The sequence below is a fragment of the Pan troglodytes genome, chromosome 1 (genome assembly GCF_028858775.2).
Source record: "Pan troglodytes isolate AG18354 chromosome 1, NHGRI_mPanTro3-v2.0_pri, whole genome shotgun sequence".
NCBI lineage: Eukaryota > Metazoa > Chordata > Mammalia > Primates > Hominidae > Pan > Pan troglodytes.
In genome coordinates this window covers 21,295,272-21,318,117 of record NC_072398.2, presented here as the reverse complement: position 1 = coordinate 21,318,117, position 22,846 = coordinate 21,295,272, and the positions used below count along the sequence as shown (strand labels likewise).

General features: G+C 52.7%; 1 protein-coding gene across 2 annotated transcripts in view; it reads left to right on the top strand.

The window, feature by feature from the left end:
* Positions 1–19,865, top strand: part of WNT3A (Wnt family member 3A) — a 53,949-nt gene extending 34,084 nt beyond the window's left edge. The window contains exons 3-5 of one of the 2 annotated variants that reach the window (XM_063791022.1): positions 9,217–9,482; positions 17,554–18,029; positions 19,260–19,865. In XM_063791022.1, coding sequence (XP_063647092.1) covers positions 9,217–9,482; positions 17,554–18,029; positions 19,260–19,389 — 872 coding nt within the window. In that variant the 3' untranslated portion in view covers positions 19,390–19,865. Of the gene's footprint in view, positions 1–9,216; positions 9,483–17,553; positions 18,474–19,259 lie in introns of those variants that run through there. The other variant, XM_003949709.4, reaches the window with a different exon arrangement.
* Positions 19,866–22,846: the final 2,981 nt, after the last annotated feature.

The following is a 22,846-nucleotide window of genomic DNA, read 5'->3' as shown; positions in this document are numbered from 1 at the left end:
ATTCATCCATCCATCCATCCACCATCCAACATCCATCAATCTATCCATCTATCTGCCATCCATCAATCCATCATCCATCTATCCATCAATTCATCCATCCATCCATCCATCCATCCATCCACCATCCATCAATTCATCATCATCCATCTATCCACCATCCCTCAATCCATCATCTATCCACCCACCCATCCATCTACCCACTATTCATCACCCTTCCATCCCAGGCCTGCCTCAGAGCTCATATTGTCAAGCCTTGCTGTGTGTCCTTGTCCTCTCTACTGCCTCCCTTGTGAACTGTAAGCTCCCAAAAGCACATGGTTTAGCACAGTCCCAGGCAAGAAACCTAACACACACACCAGCAAAGCCTCCCACTAGAGATAGGGAGGGCTTCCCCTGGTTCATTCTCCTTACCAAGGCAAGGACTCTCTTCTCCTGAAAGTGGGTCATCCAACCTCTGTTTTATTATCACCAGGACAGGAACTCCTTCAACTTTCAGAAAGCCTAGGTTGTTAGAATTTGTATCATATTGAGCAGCAGTCCACTTTCTGGAGGATTTTTTTTCTTTTGATGGAGTCTCCCTCTGTTGCCAGGCTGGAGTGCAGTGGTGCGAACTCGGCTCACTGCAACCTCCGCCTCCCGGGTTCAAGCGATTCTCCCACCTCAGCCTCTTGAGTAGCTGGCACTACAGGCGCACACCACCATGCCCCGCTGATTTTTGTATTTTTAGTAGAGACGGGGTTTCACCATGTTGGCCAGGATGGTCTCAATCTCTTGACCTCGTCATCTGCCCACCTCAGCCTCCCAAAGTGCTGGGATTACAGCTGTGAGCCACCACGCCCAGCCTCTGGAGGATTTTTTTACTGTGGTTATTGAGAGTGGGCACCTTGCTTCTTATTCATCTCATATTCCTCATTCAGCCCAGTGCCTGGCTCATTAGGGACTCTCAGATCCTGGATGGATGGATGGATGATGGATGGATGGTGGGTGGTGGATAGATGGATGAATGGATGATGGGTGGATGATGGATGAATGGTGATGGATGAATGGTGATGGATGGATTAGAGATGGACAGATGATGGGCAACAGATAGATGATGAATGGACAGATGATGAAGGGGATGATGGATGGATGATGGTTGAATGGTGGATGGGTGATGAATTGATGATGGATGCATGATGAATGGATAATGGGTGAATGGATGGATGAGTGGTGGTAGATGGTGGATGATGGGTAATGGATGGACAATGGATGGATTGTGGATGGATGGTGGATGATGGATGATAGATATATGGATAATGTATGGATATGGATGATGAATGGATGAATGGTGGATGATGGATGATAGATGGATGATGGATAGATGTGGATGATGGATGGATGGATAATGGATGATGGATGGATGTGGATGACAGATGATGGGTGATGGGTGGATGGATAGATGGGTGGTGGATGGTGGATGATTGTACATGATGGATAGTAGATATATGGATGATGGATGGATGGATGGTGAATGGATAGATGAATTGATAGGTAGATACATGGTAGGTGGTGGTAAAGGATGGATGATAGGTAATGGATAGATGGATGGATGGATGGATGGATGATGCACAATAGATGAATGGATAGATGGATAGATGTGGATGACGGATGGATGAATGAACGAAAGGAAGGAAAGATAGATAATTGATACTTTGGATGAATTCAGTAAATAACTGCTAAATGAGACCACAACAAGTTTCTGGGAAAGATGGTTTTCCCAGGTGGAAGATACTTCCCTTACAGAACAATTTTGTTATGCAGTTTCCTTTCTTCTTCCTTTCTCCAACAACTGATTGCTGTGTTAGAATAAAAGTCTTGGGCCTGAATGGGGCAGGCCTTAGGTGGCTCAAAAAGTTCAGCCAGGCTCCTTCCCAGGTGACTTGGCCAAATTGGCAGCATTTGTGTCTAAGCACCCTGCCTCCCAGTAGCCTGTGTCCCATTCCAGTGGGAACTCCGACAGTCCACTCTAATGAAGGCATTTTCCTGCTGACTGGGATGATTTCCTGGCCTTCTGGGATGGCTGGCACTTCCCACGGGCAAGATGCCTCCATTTCACCCCCATAGCTGACTCTGTTGTGTCAACAAAAGCAGAAAACCCTGACAAAGGTGTTTGTGGCAGAGAACTTGGTTTCCGTGGAGGCTGGCTGCCAGAACTCCAGAGCCTGGACGTGAGTCCTGGCCTCAGGGAAGCCCTGAGTCAGCTCCTCTGTAAACAGAGGTGACTCTGGGCAGTGGTTCATAGCCTGCGTGCTTCAAACACCTGTGGAAATCTGATCAAAGCAATGGATTCTCTCTCCAGAAAGATGCCCGTGCTCCCAGACATACCCCATCGTTTGTGCTATTTTGGGAGGGTAGTGAACCTGCTGCAGATTCCCTCTAGAACCTTGGGTGGAATCCATCCCATAGGCTCAAATCTCCTGCCGCTGTGCCTGCCACTTGGACATTCTGGGGGGTCTTCCTTCTGCATGGTTTCAGGACATTTTTTAACTTTTTATTTATTTTATTTTATTATTTTTAGATTAGAGATGAGGTCTCATTCTGCCTCCCAGGCTGGAGTACAATGGTGTGAACACGGCTCACTGCAGCCTTGAAGTCCTGGGCTCAAGCAATCCTCCTGCCTCAGCATCCCAAGTAGCTAGGACTACAGATGCACACCACCATGCCCAGCTCATTTATGTTTGTTTGTTTTTTAAGAAAGGGGGTCTTGCTATGTTGCCCAGGTTTAACTTTTTATTTTGAAATAATTTCAGACTTACATAAACATCGCAGGAGTGGCACTGAGAGTCCTGCGTCCCCTCGTCCAACCCAGTGGTGCATAACTATGCCAATTGTTCAAAACTAAATGTGTTCTATTCACCACACTCTGGACGTCACTCAGCTTTCCTTCGTTTTTCTATCAAGATCCCTTTTCTGTCCCAGAACCCCCTCCTGGGTCCCTTGTTACTTTTGGTGATGCCATGCCTCTGGCTTCTCCACTCTTCCCTGTCCCTCATGCCCCTGATACCTCTGAGGAGCACAATTAGGCATTTTGCAGAACAGCCATCAATTTGGGTTGGTCTGATGTCTCCCGACAATTAGATGCAGGCTGTGCATTTTGGGTGAGAATACCTCAAAGGCTATATGTGGCCTTCATGCATCATCCCTGGAGCCACAAGGTATTGTGTGTCCCATTTCAGGCAAGGTTAACTCAGTCCCCAGAATAAGGTGGCGTCTGCCAGGCTTCTCCAGTGCACAGTTAAGGTTTTTCCCATTGTGCTTGATAAACACTGTGAGCAGTTGCGGAACCGCTTAGAGACCTTGTGGCTTCAACTTTAATGCAGGCTCTCTTTGCCAGAACATAGGGTCTCACGCTTTTCTGGCCTGTGGTCTTGCAGCCTGCAGCTTCTACTTCAGCCTCGGATGGGGGTGTCTGTCCTGGGATCTGAGCCTCTCTGCAGAGACTTCTTGTCTTCAGTCTTCACGAGTGAATTGAAGGCCTGCTCCAGGGTTTTCTCAGCCTGGCAGGGAGCTCCACCTCCACATGTGATGGAAGAGAAAATCAAGGTTCAGCCAGCTGGTGACCAAACTGAGCAAGAATGAGCTCTTTTCTGTCCAAGTGGAAGCCCTCAGCACCACCCGCCCTTGCCCTTGAGTGTGTCTGGCTATTGGGGCTGTTTGCCTGAGTTTTGATAAGCAGGGATCTCGAGGCCCTTGTTATGGGCAGGGCATGAGTGAGGCACAGAGAGCCCTAGCCTCAGGCTCTGGTTCTCCTCTTACCAGAAGCTCAGGAGCAAGAGGGAGGGGCTGGCCTTGGAGACAGACTCTTGTAGTAGCCAGGCCGTGAGGTGGGAAGGCAGACTCAGCTGGGGTGGGGTATTCAGGGTGTGGGATGCCCAGGTCATTTGGGAGTGAGAAGGTCTGGCCAGGAGGGCAGGTGGAGCTGTGTGCCATGCGTGAGCTCCAGGAGCACCCAGGACACTCCTCAACTCTGCCTCTCAAGCTGCCCTAGAAGGGAAGCAGGGCAGATGGCAGGGGAAGGGGTGCTGACTAGGGAGGGGACGACCTGAGTCCTTTAAAGACAAGAACAGGCGCTCAGGCCTGGAGGCTTAGAGAGGAAGTGCTCTGCATCCAGCCACACGTGTATTCACTCAGGGGCAGTGGGTTCAGCAAAGGCCCCTCCAGGCCTGTCTGTGAACTGATCAGTTGTGTTAGGGAAGTAACATGGGGTCAGGGGTGGGGGCTTTAAGTTTCTTGGAAAGGTGCGGAGGAGGTGGCTGCCTAGCTGCTCCCTGGGAAAGGAAACAGCGGAGGTTGCATGATGGGCCTGGGTGCCTTAGAGGGGCAAGGGTGGGTCTGCTCTGGGTAGGCTCAGACCCTGCTCGTTCCTTGACTCAGCCCACGGCTCCTGCCTTTCATTCTGGCCCCAGGAAATATCTATGGGCTGGGCCTTGTGCTCCAGATTGCAAATAAAAGGTGAGCCAAACAGTCCCTGCCCCTAGGCAGCCAGGGCTAGGGAGGGAGTCAGTGGGCAAATCTTCCTGGTTGGGGAGGGGCAGCCAGGTGTAGAGGATACCCGATCCCTGGCCGCTCCCCTCAGAGCAGGCAGGGGCACAGCAGGTCCAGCCTGAGCCAAGGAAGGAACCGGAAAGAGCCCGAGGGGAGGACAAAGGGCTGAGTGCGGCCTGAGGCCAGGGAGCGGCATTGAGGTCAGGAGAGGAGATAGATCCAGAGGGGGCCTGGCATGGCCAAACTGGCATTGGGCGAAGACCTCAGCCTGCAGATAGTGTGTTGCGAGGGAGAGGTGTGCATGTGTGTGCATGCATGTGTTTGCATGTGTGTGGTGCACATGTGGAGGGGTGTGTGTGTGTGTGTGCATCTGTGTGCATGCATGTGTTTGTGTGTGGTGGGTTGTGAATGCATATGTGCATCCGTGGGAGGTGTGCATGTGTGTGGTGTGTATGGTGTGCATGCATGCATATGTATGTGTGTGCATGTGTCTGTGTGTGCATGTGCACGAGGCGTGCATGTGGGGGTTGTGTGTGCATGTATGTGTATGGTATTCATGTATGTGTATGTGTTGTGTGGTGTGTGTGTGTATTTGTGTGTGTGCATGTGCATGGGGTGGGGTGTGTATATGTGGGGTATGTGCATGCATGTGTGTTCATGTGTATGGTATGTGTGGTATGCCTGCATGGTGTGCATGTGTGGGGGGGATGTGCATGTATGTGAGTGCATGTATATGCTGTGCTTGCATGCATGTGTGTATGTGTTCATGTATGTAGTGGGGTGTGCGTGTGTGCTTGTGTGTGGTGGGGTGTGCATGTGTGTGCATGTGTGTGATGTGTGCATGTGTGTGGTGTGCATGCCTAGATGTGTGTGTTTGCATGTGTGTGTGCATGTGCATCAGGTGGGGTGTGCATGTGTGTGTGGTATGCATGTGTCTGTGTGCGCACACATGTGCGCATGTGGCTGTGCATGCATGTGGTGGAAGGAGGAAGCTGGAGGCTGGGGCCTCCTGGGGGCCTCTTCATGGCAAGGTGGGAGATGGACCCACAGATAAGAACCAGGAGGGGCAAATTGGCTGAGAGGCCCCAGGGCCACCTGGGAAGGCCATAGCAGCCTGGGCGGCTGGGGCTGTTTCAGAACTGGACAGTCTCCAGCCAGCAAGCAGAGCCCTTCCTGAGCTGGTGGTGGGAAGTGGATACAGAAGAAATGGACAGTTTTCTTCTGGGCTTGTGGCTGGATGCAGTGGGTGTCCAGGCCTGACTTGGACAGGGCCCTAGGGAGGGACGGGGCTGCTGGGACCCGCCATCAGGGGGCTGTTGGCCAATCCACAGAAAAGTCAACCAAAGCGGGCCCGAGGGGCTCAGGGGGCTTTGTCAGCAGCCAGGGGGATGCCAGTGCAAAGCCATAGCCTCAAATACCTTCCACTTTGTATGTTCTTGTTATGGGAGCAACGTGCGTTCTTCTGTGCTGGCTGTGTGTGGATGTGTGTTGGGCTGTGTGGGAGCGTCTGAGTGTGTGCACACTCACTCATGCCTTTCTGTCCCAGCTGGCCTGGGCTCAAGGGCATCACGAGCCCCAGGGGCTGCTGTCTCGGTCCTCTCCTAGGCAGCCTGCAACCACATGCCTGTGTCCCTGAGTTAGGCCATTCTTCCATTGCTATAAAGAAACATTTGAGGCTGGTAATTTATAAGAAAATATGTTTAATTGGCTCACGGTTCTGCAGGCTGCACAGGAAGTGTGGCTCTTGCTTCTGCTTCTAGGGAGGCTAGGAAGCTTCCAATCATGGCGGAAGGCAAAGGGGGAGCAGGCATGTCATGTGGCGAGAGCAGGAGCGGGATAAAGAGTGGGGGAAGAGGTGCCACACACTTTTAAACAACCAGATCTTGCAAGAACTCACTCATAATCTCGAGGACAGCACCAAGCCATGGGACCCACCCCCCATGACCCAGTCACCTCTACCAGGCCCCACCCCAGCCCTGGAGATCACAGTTCAACATGAGATCTAGGCAGGGTTAAATATCCAGACTACATCAGCCCCATCCACCCGAGGATGAAAGCTCCCTGGATGTCCAGGTGGCAGAGGAGGTCACAGCCCCCTATGATGACTCTGTTGTGACCCTAAGGGGTCCATTGCGGGCCTCTGCCAAGGAGGAGCAGGGGACACAGTGGGACGTAGCCCTGTATCCCCGCCTTGTCCCATGGGAGGACCCTGGCTCCAGGAGAACCTCAGGCCTCCTTCTATCCCCATAGAGAGGGCCCATCGGAGCTCCCTTCTCCCTCCTGCTCTCCCAGGGCCTCGAGGGGAGAGAGAAGGTCAGAGCCAAGGAAAGGTGGGGGCTCAGGACCCTCCCACAACAGAAGCAGAGACATGGAGGAACCTGCCCCAGGGCACACCTAGCCCCCAGAGGCCAAGCTGAGGCTCAGGGGCTCCAAAGCCCAGGTGTCTTCTTGCTAGGTCTGTAAGATCCCTGCCCAGCAGCAGGTCAGGCTCTTTCCTGGTTGGCTCCCTGCTAGTTCCCCAGCTCAGACTGCAATGCTTGGCAAACAGCAGGCACTCTGTTCCTCACCTGTGTCAGAGTGTGGGTACAAAGTGAGTGCCTGTCTCTTTTTATTTTGTTTTTTTGAGACAGGTTCTCACTCTGTTGCCCAGGCTGGAGTGCAGTGGTGTAATCATACCTCACTGCAGCCTCGAACTCCTGAACTCAAGTGATCTTCCTGCCTCAGCCTCCTGAGTAGCTGGGATTATAGGCCCCCAGCCCTGAGTGCCTTTTATCAATGGAAGCAGGGCCTGGCCAGGCCCACCCCCTCTCCTCATGCCCTTGCAGAAGTGTCTGCATACACCCACCCCCAAGACATAGCTCATTCTTTCAACCTGTCTGGGGAAGCCTGGCTGGGGGCCTGGCCTCTGCAAAGCCCACACCACCGCTCATTCCCATCCCTCTGATCCTAGCCTCCAGAGCTTTCTCCTAAATTCCAGCCCTCCCCTACCACCCTTCTTCACAAGCAATGCCACTTCCCCAACCTGGCCTCTATTTCCCCATTTGGGGAAGAAGGAAGCTGTGTACAAGGACCCAGGCAGCTCCAATGTCAGCAGCGGCAGACACCCTGCAGCCTTCCAAGCTGGAGGCAGGGGCATTTGGGGCACTGGGGCTGGCCCTGGGGAGGTGGGCACTGGAAGTCACTGGTCTTGAGAAGATTCCAGAAGAGGCAGCTGTACCGCTGAGCCATGCACGTGTCGGTGCTTGGGGTGGAGGAAGGCAATGGCAAGTGGCACAGCAGAGGTGGGCGGTGTGCGGGGTGGAGCCACGCTCTGGGTTCTGCGCCCCAGGCTATCTGGGCAGCAGAAGGAATTAGCTCTTGTCTGGTTTTACCAGCCTTCATTCAGTTGTATGATTATTTTGAGATCCTTTGTGCTATTTTTCTTGTTATTCCTAAATTAAATGCTGTTACGGACTTGCCACTGCTTTTTAACCATCCCTGTTGATGGACATTGGGGTACTTCTAGTTTGTGGCTTGTGTGAACATTTGCTTACAAGTCTTTGCACAGACACGGGTTTCCTCTGGGGCAAACCTAACGGCTGGTGGACGTTTACCCTTGAAGACACTGCCAAAGTGCCTCCCAAGGGGACTGCACCTTTCCCCTCCATCCAGCTGTGAAAAAGGGTCAGGGTCTGATTTCTCCACATCCTTGCCAACACTTGCTACTCTTTGACTCTTTGATTGCAGCCATCCCCGTAGGTGTGAGGCGGCCCCTTATTGGGTTTTTTGATTTGCACATCCCCAGGATGGGTGATGTCGACCATCTTTCCAGGTGCATGCTGGCCTTCCTTGTGCCTTTTTTTAAAAGACAGGGTCTTGCTCTATCACCCATGCTGGAGTGTGACTATAGCTCACTGCAGCCTCAAACTCCTGGGCTCTAGCAATCCTCCCACCTCCGCTTCCTGAATAGCTGGGACTACATGCACCACTGCACCTTGCTAATTTTAAAATTTTTTTGTAGAGATGGGGTCTTGCTACATTGCCAAGGCTGGTCTCAAACTCCTGGGCTCAAGCAATCCTCCCACCTCTGCCTCCCAAAGGGCTGGGATTACAGATGTAAGCCACCTTGCCAGCTGTATGTTTTTTAAGACAGGGCTGGAGTGCAGTGGTGCTATCCTGGCTCACGGCAGCCTCCACTTCCTGGGCTCAAGTGATCCTCCCGCCTCAGCCTCCCAAGTAGCTGGGGCCACACCCAGTCAATATTTTTAGTTTTTGTAGAGATGGGGTCTTGCTATGTTGAAAAGGCTGTCCTGGTCTCAAGCAGTCCTCCTACTGTGCCTCTCAAAGTGCTGGGATTACAGGCATGAGCCACTGTACTTAGCCAAAGTTGCTTGTTAAAAAGAGCCTGGTACCAACCTCCCCTCTCTCACTTCTGTCACCATGTAATTTCTTGCACACACTGGTTCCCCTTTACCCCCCCTTTCCCTTCTGCCACAAGTGGAAACAGCCTGAGGCCCTTGCCAGAGGCAGTTGCTGGAACCATGCTTCTGTGTAGCCTGTAGATCCGTGAACCAAGTAAGCCTCTTTGCCTTATACACCACCCAACCTCACGAGTTCCTTTATAACAATGCAAATGGGCTGAGACCCCTGACCTGCCCAAGGCGGTCCTTTGAGCTGAGCCCTGTTAACCCTGCATCTCTCCTCTCTCTACAGCTACCAGGGAGTCGGCCTTTGTCCACGCCATTGCCTCAGCCGGTGTGGCCTTTGCAGTGACACGCTCATGTGCAGAAGGCACGGCCGCCATCTGTGGCTGCAGCAGCCGCCACCAGGGCTCACCAGGCAAGGGCTGGAAGTGGGGTGGCTGTAGCGAGGACATCGAGTTTGGTGGGATGGTGTCTCGGGAGTTCGCCGACGCCCGGGAGAACCGGCCAGATGCCCGCTCAGCCATGAACCGCCACAACAACGAGGCTGGGCGCCAGGTAGGTTCGCCGCCCGCAAGGGTGCTTGGGAAAAAGGAGCCTCCTCAGCAGGGTGTGTGCCCTGGTTCCTTGGGGCATATGGCCCGGTGAGGCAGGATGGTGGCCAGGCTGAGGGTCTTCTCGACCCCTGCCTGGGGTGTGCGAAGCTTAGCACCATCCAGCTACACCACAGCATCCAGTGCGCTCCTGGGGATGGCGAGCCCACCTGTGGACTGGGGTAGCCAAGAAGGAGTGATGAGGCAAAGGCCTGGTCAACAGGAGCCCCGGCAGAGCCCAGGGAGGGAGACAGCCAGGCAGCCACAGAGACGGGGAGGAATTCTGCAATGAGGAAATGCAGGCACACAAGGTGACCCGATGTCAAGGACAGCTGGCAGTAATTTAGGGGGAGGGAGGCTGGGAGGGCCTCCCAGGCAGCCTGGAGGTGAAAGACAACAAGCGACTTGGTGGGCAGAGTACAGAGTGTAATGGAACAAAGAGCATCTTGATATGGAGAGGCCAACCCAGACCAAGCCGTGTAAAGCTTCGTGAGCCTGTGTCTTATTCTGTCTGTGCTGCTACAACAAAATACCTTAGACTGGATAATTTATAAACAATGGGAGTTTAGTACTCACAGTTCTGGAGACTGGGAAGTCCAAGGTCATGGTACTAGCAGATTCCTTGTCCGGTGAGGGCCTGCTCCTCATGGATGATGCCTTCTGTGTCCTCACCCAGGGTGTGGATCTCTCTGGGGTTACTTTTATAAGGGCATTGTTTTAGGCCATTCTTGCATTGCTACCCAAGACTGGGTAATTTATGAAGAAAAGAGGTTTAATTGGCTCATGGATCTGCAGGCTGCACAAGCTTGGTAACAGCATCTGCTCAGCTTCTTGGGAGGCCTCAGGGAGATTTTACACATGGCAGAAGTGGAGTGGTAGCAGGCACATCACATGGGCCAGAGCAGGAGCAAGGAAGACAGAGTGGGGGAGAGGTCGCCACGCACAGATCTTGTGTGAACTCACTCATTATCATGAGGACAGCACAAGCCATTCATGAGGGATCTGCCCCCATAACCCAAACACCTCCTACCAGGTCCCACGCCCAACACTGGGGATTACACTTCAACATGAAATTTGGAGGGGACACAGATCCAAACCATATCAGGCACGAATCCCATTCACGATGCTCCACCCTCATGACTTGACTTGATCACCTTCTAGAGGCCCTACCTCTTAATGCTGTCACCTTGAGGGTAAAGATTTCTTTCTGGGGGGGTGGGGACACAGAGTCTTGCTGGATACAGTGGCACCATCTCAGCTCACTACAGCCTCCACGTCCCGGGTTCAAGCGATTCTCCTGCCTCAGCCTTCTGAGTAGCTAGGACTATAGGCACATGCCACCACACCTGGCTAATTTTTGTATTTTTAGTGGAGATAGGGTTTCACCATGTTGGCCAGGCTGGTCTTGAGCTTTTGGCCTCAAGTGATCCACCCACCTCGGCCTCCCAAAGTGCTGTGATTACAGGTGTGAGCCACCATGCCCAGCCGAGGGTAAAGATTTTAACCCATGAATTTTTGAGGAACACAAACATTCAGACCACAGCAGCTTGCTAGAAAGGACGTGGTCAGAAGATCAGTGGATGACCAAGGGAGGAAAGATGGCTGATGGGCAGTGACGGGCGTAAGGACCAAGTGGCGTCCACGAGATTTAACAACATGAAGATGGCAGCTGAACTTGGCTGTAGAATCAGGGGACCACAGAGGGGTGAAGAGTGAACAGGGGATATTCACCTTTTAACAGTGAGGAACTAGATAACTCAGACTAATCTTCCTGCAGAAGACAACTTCAGATGCAGGATGAACTATAAAAAGCACCCTGTTAAAAGTGTGAAGTCCCCATAATTACCCAATTCATGATAGATGAGGCAGTGCAGTGCCATGGGAGAAATGGGCTTTTCAATAAATGGTGCTCAGTCAACCGGGTGGTGCTATGGTCTGAATGTGTCTCCCAAAATTCGTATGTTGTAAACTTGATCTCCAGTGCAACAGTCTGGAGAGGTGGGACCTAATAAGAGGTGTTTAGGTGATGAGGGCCTTGCCCTCATGAAGGGACCAATGCTGCTGTAAAAGGGCTTGCAGAAGAGGGTCTCTCTCTCTCTCTTTCTATTACTTTCCTGCCATATGAGGACATGATGTTCCTCCCTTCTGGAGGACATGGCATTCATTCAGGGTGCCCTCTTGGAAGCAGATAAACCAAGCCCTAACCTGTCAGCACCTTGATCTTAGATTTCCCAGCCTCCCAAACCATGAAAGAATACATTTATGAATTACTCAGTCTCAGGTGTTACATTGTAGCAATACAGCATTGACTAAGACAGATAGCAACATGGAAAAAAAATAACCCTGGCTTGCTACCTCACACCATCTGTAAAAATCAATTACAAATCCCAGTGGGACAGGTAAAACAATAAAACTTTTAGAAGAAAATATAGAATATCTTTGTGACCTTAGAGTAGGCAAAGGTGTCTTAAACAGTCCAAAAAAGCACTCACATTGAAAGAGAAGTGGAATAACATAGACTATATTCAAATTAAGAACTTTCATCCATAAAAAGACACCACTATGGGACTGAAAAGGCAACCCATAGAGGACACATTCACATACATACATCCACACTCACATATGCAGCAAATGTAGAGAAGCTACAGTGGGAAAGGAACTCTGCAGACTAAGAAAAAAAAGATAGACAAACCAATGGGAAAATTGGCCAAAAAATTAAAAGCCATGTTATGAAAGAAAATATAGAAATTCCAATACCTATACAAAAGGTGCTCAATGTTATGAGTCATCAAGAAAATGCTGTGAGAACCTATGTCCTGGAAAGAGAGAGAGGAAGATGGGGGTGTCTGAGACACTGGTGTTCTGGGGCAGGTAATTTGTAAAATTTTGTATATTTTGCACTTATGACACATATACATTTTTGTATGTCTATTATACTTCCATAAAATGATTTTTAAGTGTCAAATAACTGACCATCTAGTGAGGAATTAGCAGCCCCTGATCCAAGAGAAGATCCCAAGTCTGGTACCTGGGGTAGCTTTTGTCTAGCGGCCATTTGCTGACCTGGAAGAGACTACAGAGGTTGCACTGCATTTCCAGCAGACTCACAGAGCTAAGGGGCCCACCAAGGGTGCCATCTCTGGTAAATCCTTCCTCAGTGTAGGCTGTGACCCTGAAGAGCAAAGCCAAGCCAGAAGTAGTCTTGTCCTGTTCACATGGGCAGACTAGAAATCTCTCAAAACCTGAACTTGGATTAAGGTAATCCCAAATTGCTGGTACTCCCATACACCTGGAAAAAGCAGACAAAATCCTCTTTGGAGAAGGATGATATCCCTCCTCTAAGCCTATAAATGTTTCTATAATAATTTTTTAGAAAACACAATGTTGGCTGGGCGTGGTGGCTCACACCTATAATCCCAGCACTTTGGGAGGCCGAGGTGGGCGGATCATGAGGTCAGGAGATTGAAACCATCCTGGCTAACATGGTGAAACCCTGTCCCTACTAAAAAATAACAAAAAAAATTAGCCAGGCGTGGTGGCAGGTGCCTGTAGTCCCAGCTACTTGGGAGGCTGAGGCAGGAGAATGGTGTGAACCCAGGAGGCGGAGCTTGCAGTGAGCCAAGATCGCACCACTGCACCCCAGCCTGGGCGACAGAGTGAGACTCTGTCTCAAAAAAAAAAAAAAAAAAAAGAAAAGAAAACACAATGTCCAGCACACAATCAAAGATAATCTATCACATGATCTGATGACACAGTGAGTTAAATCAGAAAAAAAAAAAAAAACACAAGTGCACAGGGAATTCAGACAATGGAATTATTAGACACAGACTTTGAGGGGAAAAATGCTTACTTAGGTTCACAAAGCTAAAACACAAGTGTGAACATTGCATCAGGAAACTAGAAACTATAAAAATTATATAATAGGCTGGGCACGGTGGCTCGCACCTGTGATCCCAGCACTTTGGGAGGCCGAGGCGGGTGGACCACCTGAGGTCAGGAGTTCGAGACTAGCCTGACCAACATGGAGAATTCCTGTCTCTACTAAAAATACAAAATTAGCCGGGCATGGTAGTGCACGCCTGTAATCCCAGCTACTTGGGAGGCTGAGCCAGGAGAATCACTTGAATCCAGGAGGTGGAGGTTGTGGTGAGCCAAGAGTGTACCATTACACTCCAGCCTGGGCAGTTTTTTTTTTTGGAAACTGGGAGTTTTTTTTGGAAACTCCGTCCCAAAAAAAAAAAAAAATATATATATATATATATATATATATGTATATATACAATAGATTTGGAAAATAATTACATAGAAATTGCAGAACTGAAGAACAAATAAGGACTTCCAGTTAAAGATGAGAAGCTGAACACTTCCGTCTGCACTCTCCTGGAACCCACTAAAATAACAATAAATTAATTTTAAAATAAATAGATATGTAGAGATAAATATAAATAAAATATAAATAGATATAAGTAGGGACAGGTAATAGTAGATATAGATGATAGATATAAATGGATATAAATAGTGCATAGAGATTATACATAGATATAGATGCTAATATAGATAGGATGGATGGATAAATAGATTAGATAGATGGATGAATAGATAGAGATGGATACTCATGAGAATACAGAAAATAAAGAGGAAACAATGGTAACAAAACTTTGAAAGCTAAAAGCAGATAGATGAATACTCAAGCAGACTCAAGAAAACTGAGTCTTAAGCCAGTAGAGAAGAAATTTGAGAACCAGTCTAGGAATTCCTAGTGTCTGTTTTCTTGAGAAGTTGAGATAAATATGGGGCTGAAAACAGGAAGATTGGTTGAAAGATGACTTTCAGGGTACTTTATAGCCCACTCACTCCACTACCCAACTCTTTGTAGCCAGGCAGCAGCCTCTCCTTTCCCTGTTGCTGAAGCCTGGAGGTTTGTTTTCTGCAAAGCACAGGTCTCTGATCTGAGGGACGCCAAGCACATCTCAGAGTGAACCTTCCAAAGTGAAAATTTTCTCTCTACATATGGAAGTTCATGCCTTTCTCTCTCCTCCTGATTTCCTAATGCTAGCTGTGAACCCTAGTTATCCTCCAGGCAAGAGGATGGAAGATTCTGCTCTGGGGACTCTGACCAACTCAAAAGAGGAGACTTCAAGATAGTTACCTGTGGAAGGTCCCAATAAAGCGATGCAGCTAGATCACTCTATAGAGAGGACCAAAGTTGACAAGTCTCTCCCATGTACAGGAACTTCCAATAAGATTTTTAGTGTCCCATTTTTAAATACGAGCAGACAGCCAAGGATCATCAGACCTCTGAGGAAGGACTCTAACAACAATAATGGCAAAGTCCAAAACAAACAAACTCAAACAAAATTTATGGGAAAGAGACATTGTAAAGAGAGATGAAACTTCCAAAGATGATCATTAATATCCCCAAAAGATAAAACACTATATCCATGAAATTGGAACAGGATGGTAATTTTAAACATTCAGGTTACAAAAGAGCTCTTAGAAATTAAAAATATGATAACAGAAGCAAAATCCTCAAATTGAAAGATAGTTGAGACACCCTCCCACAAGACAGAAAGAAAAAAAAGACAAAGAGATTAAAAATAAGAGCAAGGAGAAGATTTGGAGGATCTGTCCAAGAAAGACAATGACAAACAAAAAGAGGAGGCAGTCAGCAAAGAAACAAGGCAGGAAGCTTCCTCAGAACTGTGGAGCACAGGTTGCAGACCAAACAGGCCACTAAGTGACGAGAACAACAGAAGAAAAAGATCTACTTCAAGACACACTGCTGTGAAGCTCAGAGCCTACTGCATAGAACAGCCCTCCAAGCTGCCAAGGAGAATGTTTGGGCTTCAGGATCAGGAATCAAAATAGTACCAGACTTTTCGGGAGCAATAATGAAAGCTAGAAGAAAACAGTAATAATACTTTTTGAACTCCAAGATGTAAAAATGATTTTAAGCCAAGAATTCACTTCCCAGCAAAACTATCAATTAAATGAGATAGTAGAAAAGATTGTTTTTAGACATGGACATTTCAAAAAATTTACAAGGCCTTTTCTGGGAAAAAAAAATCTGCAAGAAAATGAAATTGATAGAATAGCTGACGTGTTTGGACATCTTGAAGAGAATATGTAGATAAGTAAGGGAGAATTTGAGGCTGAATCAGTTACAGGTACATTGATAACACCAACTACAAAAAGTCATTTAGGAAAAGAAAAGTCATCATAATATATGACACTTAAAGTAGTCCCAATACCACCAGCAGTGAATATTGATGTGAAATTAAGCTAGTTTTTAGGGCAGGAGGGGTTGGTGCTTGGGAAGTGTGCATCAGTGTGGTGGAGTAAGGAGAGAAAACTAACTGCCACCCACCATGGCTAGAGGCCAATAAATAATGCCTAATGCTGAAAAATCAAGAGGTGTCAAGACAAGTGTGTTAATAGAGTTGTAGACATTGCAAGGGGCTGCATGTAGGACCAGAATTCCTGTTTATCTAAACAGGTCTTGGAAACTGTTGGACTCTTCCAAGTAAGCACCTATATAACTTTGATCCAATATAAAACTAAAACAAAAGAGGAAATAAAATGGATATTAGATAAACTAGACTGGGCAGGGCGAGGGATATGTTACTCTACAGATGCCCATAGGAAACAGTCAATATCAGAGGGAGGAGTTCAAGAAAGAGCCAGAAGGGGACGAGGAGGAGGCAGGATTGGGACCCAGAGCCCAGTTGAAGCCTTAGATTAGAACTGTCCAATAGAAATAGAATGGGAGCCACAAATGGCTCATAGATTATTATAATTTGTCCCACAAATGACACAAAGATCATTATAAATTTTCTAGTAGCCACATTTAAAGAGTAAACAGGTAAAACAAGTTTTTTTGGTTTTGATTTGGTTTGGTTTGATTTGAGACAGACTCTCGCCCTGTAGCCCAGGCTGGATGGAGTGCAGTGGTGCAATCTCCGCTCACTGCTACCTCCCCCTCCTGGCTCAAGCAATTCTGCCTCTGCCTCCCAAGTAGCTAGGATCACAGGTTCCCACCACCACGCCTAATTTTTGTATTTTTAATAGACACGCAGCTTTGCCTCAAGTGAGCCACCCACCTTGGCCTCCCAAAGTGCTGGGATTACAGGCATGAGCCACCATGCCCGGCCAGAAACAAATTTTAATACCAAATTTGATTTAACTCAGGATAGCCAACATGCTATCATTTCAATAATGTAGTCAGTATTAAAATTATGAATGAGCTGTTTCTCATCCTTTTCTTACACTAAGTCTTGGGAATCCAGCATGCAGTTGGCACGTATAGCATTTCTGAATTCGCACTGCCATGCCTCATGGGCTCCTGTCTGTCCAGTGGCTGCCACAGTGCAGTGCCACCTAGACTGTTCTGATGTTCACATGCCCCTTCACGCTCACCCTTACCCCTTCCCCAAAGAAAGAAGGGAAAAGAAGCTGAGTTCTACACTGCCCATAGGGGAAACCGTTCGCTCCTCAGCGAGGTCCTGCCCGGTCCCCCAACAGCCTTATGTCCCAACATTGCCTTCCTCTTCCTCTGCAGTCCCCATACAGTGACCAGCTTCCTGGGCCACTCTCTTTACTCATGCTCAGGACTCCTGCCTTTCCACCCAGCCGTATACACCTCTGGGCAGCGTGCCTGGGTCCTCAGGGTCAGAAGGAACGCCTATCCCCCTGCATCCCTGCACTCTGACTGCTGTGGCTCTTCGTGTATGGCATCCCACGCTGCAGCTCTGTCCTTCATTCGCTCCACCCTAGACAGTGTAGAAGTACTCAGCTAGGAGACGGGAAGAGGGGAGCCCCCCAAGCCCTGACCTGGGAAGGCTTGGGTCTGGCAAGGGAGCAGGCACGAGTATCTGCACCATAGGAAGGGGGTGGCCCTGGGGCCCTGTCTGGGAGTCTGCCCCCTCTGCCCGGGGGCTTTATGGAGCAGGTAGGCTGCAGGCGACATGTAATGCTGTTTCCTCGGGGAGACGCACCAGGGGGCCGCCCTGACGCTGGCTCCTGCGCGTGCCCCGCAGGCCATCGCCAGCCACATGCACCTCAAGTGCAAGTGCCACGGGCTGTCGGGCAGCTGCGAGGTGAAGACATGCTGGTGGTCGCAACCCGACTTCCGCGCCATCGGTGACTTCCTCAAGGACAAGTACGACAGCGCCTCGGAGATGGTGGTGGAGAAGCACCGGGAGTCCCGCGGCTGGGTGGAGACCCTGCGGCCGCGCTACACCTACTTCAAGGTGCCCACGGAGCGCGACCTGGTCTACTACGAGGCCTCGCCCAACTTCTGCGAGCCCAACCCCGAGACGGGCTCCTTCGGCACGCGCGACCGCACCTGCAACGTCAGCTCGCACGGCATCGACGGCTGCGACCTGCTGTGCTGCGGCCGCGGCCACAACGCGCGAGCGGAGCGGCGCCGGGAGAAGTGCCGCTGCGTGTTCCACTGGTGCTGCTACGTCAGCTGCCAGGAGTGCACGCGCGTCTACGACGTGCACACCTGCAAGTAGGCACCGGCCGCGGCTCCCCCTGGACGGGGCGGGCCCTGCCTGAGGGCGGGCTTTTCCCTGGGTGGAGCAGGACTCCCACCTAAACAGGGCAGTACTCCTCCCTGGGGGCGGGACTCCTCCCTGGGGGTGGGGCTCCTACCTGGGGGCAGAACTCCTACCTGAAGGCAGGGCTCCTCCCTGGAGCCAGTGTCTCCTCTCTGGCGGCTGGGCTGCTCCTGAATGAGGCGGAGCTCCAGGATGGGGAGGGGCTCTGCGTTGGCTTCTCCCTGGGGACGGGGCTCCCCTGGACAGAGGCGGGGCTACAGATTGGGCGGGGCTTCTCCTGGGTGGGACAGGGCTTCTCCTGCGGGGGCGAGGCCCCTCCCAGTAAGGGCGTGGCTCTGGGTGGGCGGGGCACTAGGTAGGCTTCTACCTGCAGGCGGGGCTCCTCCTGAAGGAGGCGGGGCTCCTCCTGAAGGAGGCGGGGCTCTAGGATGGGGCAGGGCTCTGGGGTAGGCTCCTCCCTGAGGGCGGAGCGCCTCCTTAGGAGTGGGGTTTCATGGTGGATGAGGCTTCTTCCTGGATGGGGCAGAGCTTCTCCTGACCAGGGCAAGGCCCCTTCCACGGGGGCTGTGGCTCTGGGTGGGCGTGGCCTGCATAGGCTCCTTCCTGTGGGTGGGGCTTCTCTGGGACGAGGCTCCAATGGGGCGGGGCTTCTCTCCGCGGGTGGGACTCCTCCCTGGGAACCGCCCTCCTGATTAAGGCGTGGCTTCTGCAGGAATCCCCGCTCCAGAGCAGGGAATTCAGCCCACCAGCCCCCTCATCCCCAACCCCCTGTAAGGTTCCATCCACCCCTGTGTCGAGCTGGGAAGGTTCCATGAAGCGAGTCGGGTCCCCAACCCGTGCCCCTGGGATCCGAGGGCCCCTCTCCAAGCGCCTGGCTTTGGAATGCTCCAGGCGCGCCGACGCCTGTGCCACCCCTTCCTCAGCCTGGGGTTTGACCACCCACCTGACCAGGGGCCCTACTTGGGGAAAGCCTGAAGGGCCTCCCAGCCCCCAACCCCAAGACCAAGCTTAGTCCTGGGAGAGGACAGGGACTTCGCAGAGGCAAGCGACCCAGGCCCTCCCAAAGAGGGCCGCCCTGCCCGGGCTCCCACACCGTCAGGTACTCCTGCCAGGGAACTGGCCTGCTGCGCCCCAGGCCCCGCCCGTCTCTGCTCTGCTCAGCTGCGCCCCCTTCTTTGCAGCTGCCCAGCTCCTCCTCCCTGCCCTCGGGTCTTCCCACCTGCACTCCATCCAGCTACAGGAGAGATAGAAGCCTCTCGTCCCGTCCCTCCCTTTCCTCCGCCTGTCCACAGCCCCTTAAGGGAAAGGTAGGAAGAGGGGTCCAGCCCCCCAGGCTGCCCAGAGCTGCTGGTCTCATTTGGGGGCTGTTCGGGAGGTTTGGGGGGCATCAACCCCCCGACTGTGCTGCTCGCGAAGGTCCCACAGCCCTGAGATGGGCCGGCCCCCTTCCTAGCCCCTCATGGCGGGACTGGAGAAATGGTCCGCTTTCCTGGAGCCAATGGCCCGGCCCCTCCTGACTCATCCGCCTGGCCCGGGAATGAATGGGGAGGCCGCTGAACCCACCCGGCCCATATCCCTGGTTGCCTCATGGCCATCGCCCCTCAGCCTCTGCCACTGTGAACCGGCTCCCACCCTCAAGGTGCGGGGAGAAGAAGCGGCCAGGCGGGGCGCCCCAAGAGCCCAAAAGAGGGCACACCGCCATCCTCTGCCTCAAATTCTGCGTTTTTGGTTGTAATGTTATATCTGATGCTGCTATATCCACTGTCCAACGGAGTTAGACGAATAGATGTGTTGTGTTTTTTTTTCCTTTTCTTTCTATGAAAGAAATTGTTTTAGTCATAGCTTGTGGGTTTCAAACAATGGGAAAAGTGAAAAAAGAGAAACAAGCCATCAAGGCTGTGGTCTGGGCTGGATGTTTGGTGGTGGGTCAGCACGGTGTTGAAAGAGTAGAGAAGATGCCCACTCAGAGGCTCAGGACCTGGGTCCGGGGGCAGGGGGATGCCCCAGGGCCGTGATGGGCAGGGGACCTCCAGAGCTGGAATTCCATGGGGAAGGAATAAGGATAGCCAAGCTGAGGAAATGAGGGAACGGCCACTGGCACCAAGGCCTGGGGCAGGGTAGAGCCTCTGACAGGGAGAGAGCAGCAGGCACCTGGAGGCCCCAGGTAGGCAGCCCTAAGGTAAGGGGGTTGGCCGAGCCCCCAAGAAGTCAGTAGAGCAGCAAAACGCCCACCACCTCCCCTCCCGCAGAGCCTGTACTCACTCAGCTGATACCTTAGCACCAGCTATGGATGTGCCCCCTCTCTAGGTTTGGGGACAGTGGCCTGGTGGTATAGGATCAGCTGGATCCCAGCAGGACCTTGGGATGGGGCTGGCCATCAGGAGTTCCTCTGAGATCCTCACCTCGTGGGGCTGTGCACAGGGGTGCCCCCTGTGCGAGCCCCCATCTCCTTTCCCCAGCCAAGGAAGGCAGGGAGAGCCCCTGGAACAGGTGAGCCATCCTGCCGACAGGAGCCCTCATGAGGCCTTACTATGGGTGCTGGGTGTGCCTCTGGAAACAGGCAGCAGGAGCCCAAGGGCTGTCTCAAGGCCATGCCTTCCCCGTCCCAGCCCCACCAAGGATCTCTGCTCCACTCTCTGCCCTCCCATGCCTGTCCGGTCCCCGTGCCCATCTCTGGGCCCTGACTGGATGCTCAGCCAGACCTTCAGGGCAGCGAATGCCGAGGGAAGAAGCTATGGAGATGGGGCAGCCAGGAGCAGCCAGTGTACCTGCCTGCAGGCCGGGCCCAACACAGCCACCATACTCAAGCCATGTGCACGCCGGCAGGGAGCCAGGCCTTCATAGAACAGGAATGGCTGGCCATCCCCCAGTGTGCCCCGTGGTAGGAAGGGGGGTCAAGGCAGCCCCAGGAGTGGGGTGGGTGCACCAGCGTCCTAGGCATGGAGGTCATGGGAACACAACCCCCAGGCCCCAAGAGCCAGAGAAGGGCCAGCCCCGTGGTAGGAAGGGGGGTCAAGGCAGCCCCAGGAGTGGGGTGGGTGCACCAGCGTCCTAGGCATGGAGGTCATGGGAACACAACCCCCAGGCCCCAAGAGCCAGAGAAGGGCCAGCCCCAGGCAGGAGCATAACCCCTCCAGGAACAGTGTCCCCTGACCCTGCCAGGCACATGCTGTCCTGGACCCTGAGGGCACAGGCCCAGGGCATGCAGCTAAGGCTGGGCAGAGGGGCCTGAGGGACTGCTGACCTCCCTCCCCACACCCTCACCCCAAGGTGCCCTCATGGCCGCCCAGCAGGACACCCTCTCTAGGCCACACTGGGCCTGGCCACCCTCTCTGGGCACCATTTTCAAGCTAGAGCCCTTGCTCCTGACCTTTGTGACGGGTCCACTAGAAGCCTGGCCTTCCCAAACCCCCCACCTGCCCCTCACTACCCACTTCCTAGGTCCCCCTGGTCCTGTGCCTCATCCACCTCCCTGAGGCTACAGATCCAGCCCGGCCCCCACCAGAGCCCTGCTCCTCCCCACCCCAGGTCAGGTCTTTCCACCCCACTCACTGCCCAGGGCCTCCTCACAGTGCTGGCATAGTGAAGCCTCACAGCACCCACAGAGCAAGAGAGCATACCGCCCTCTACCATACCCTGCTGGCCGCACAGGGCTTCTGCCCAGGTCTGGCTGCTGCCCAACCCCTGCCTGCAGCAGCCTTGCAGAGCCTCATGAAGCAGAGGCTCCCACCCAAGGACAGTCAAGGAGGCCAGGCCCAGGAGGGGATGAGGGCTGAAGTGTGGCTGCTGGGGTAGTTGTAGGGAGGGAGTGTTTCTCCAGAGCCACCAGCCATGGGAGCACAGAGCTACCCAGGGCCTGTCAGGGCCAGGGGAGAAGGGACCCGGTCCAGGACTCTGGAGATCAGGCACCCCTCTCCTTTGCCTCCCAAAACTGTGCCTCAGCTTCCATGCACCCCCAAGGTCTGGTGGGCACCCCAATATCACTCCCAGCCATGGCCTCATTGGCTGGGGCCGTGACACCCATCCCAGGTGGGTCACCCACTGCTCCAGGGCAGCCCTGACCCTCCATAGGCAGGGCCACTGGAATTCCCGGGGGGCACCAAGGGCAGCTGTGCTACCGTCTACAAAGAGGGAGCCAGTGACTAAGGGCGCAGGACCCCTGTGGTGCATCACCAGTGGGGGGACCCCAAGCCCGCTCAACCCGCCAGGCCTTCCTGAGCAATAGCCATAAAGGGTCAGTCCTTGGGGGAGGGCAGTGCCCCACAGGAGCCCCTGGTCAGCCCCAGCCCATGGGCACAGTGCCTCTTAGTCGGGACCCAGGTCACAGCCACCCTAATTAGCACCTACTGGGCCCCAGTGCCAGGGGCATTGCAGATGACAGACACTGACCCAGCCGGGAGGCGGCTGGGCAGGCAGAGGGCGCGCGAGATCATGGGCATGGCTGCCAGGTTGCAGGGACCAGAGCAGTCAGCATAGGCCAGGGCAAGAGCCCACACCCAGATCCAGGCCAGGGCCAACTTGGGGCTCAAAGCTGAGGTAGGCCCCAGAGAGATCCCCAGCACCCAGGCTCTATCTCCGGTGCTGGGGCCCAGAGAGGAGATGGTGCTGGCCTGAGGACACACAGTCTGCTGGAGACCCAGGGGGCCATCTGGGTGGGGAGCCCAAGGTCCCCTTGCAGGCCAGGTGTGAAGGACCACTGTGAAGATGGTCTCAGCTGTCCCCATCCCCACTGTGGCCCTAGCGCAGACAGAGGGTGACCCCACAAGAG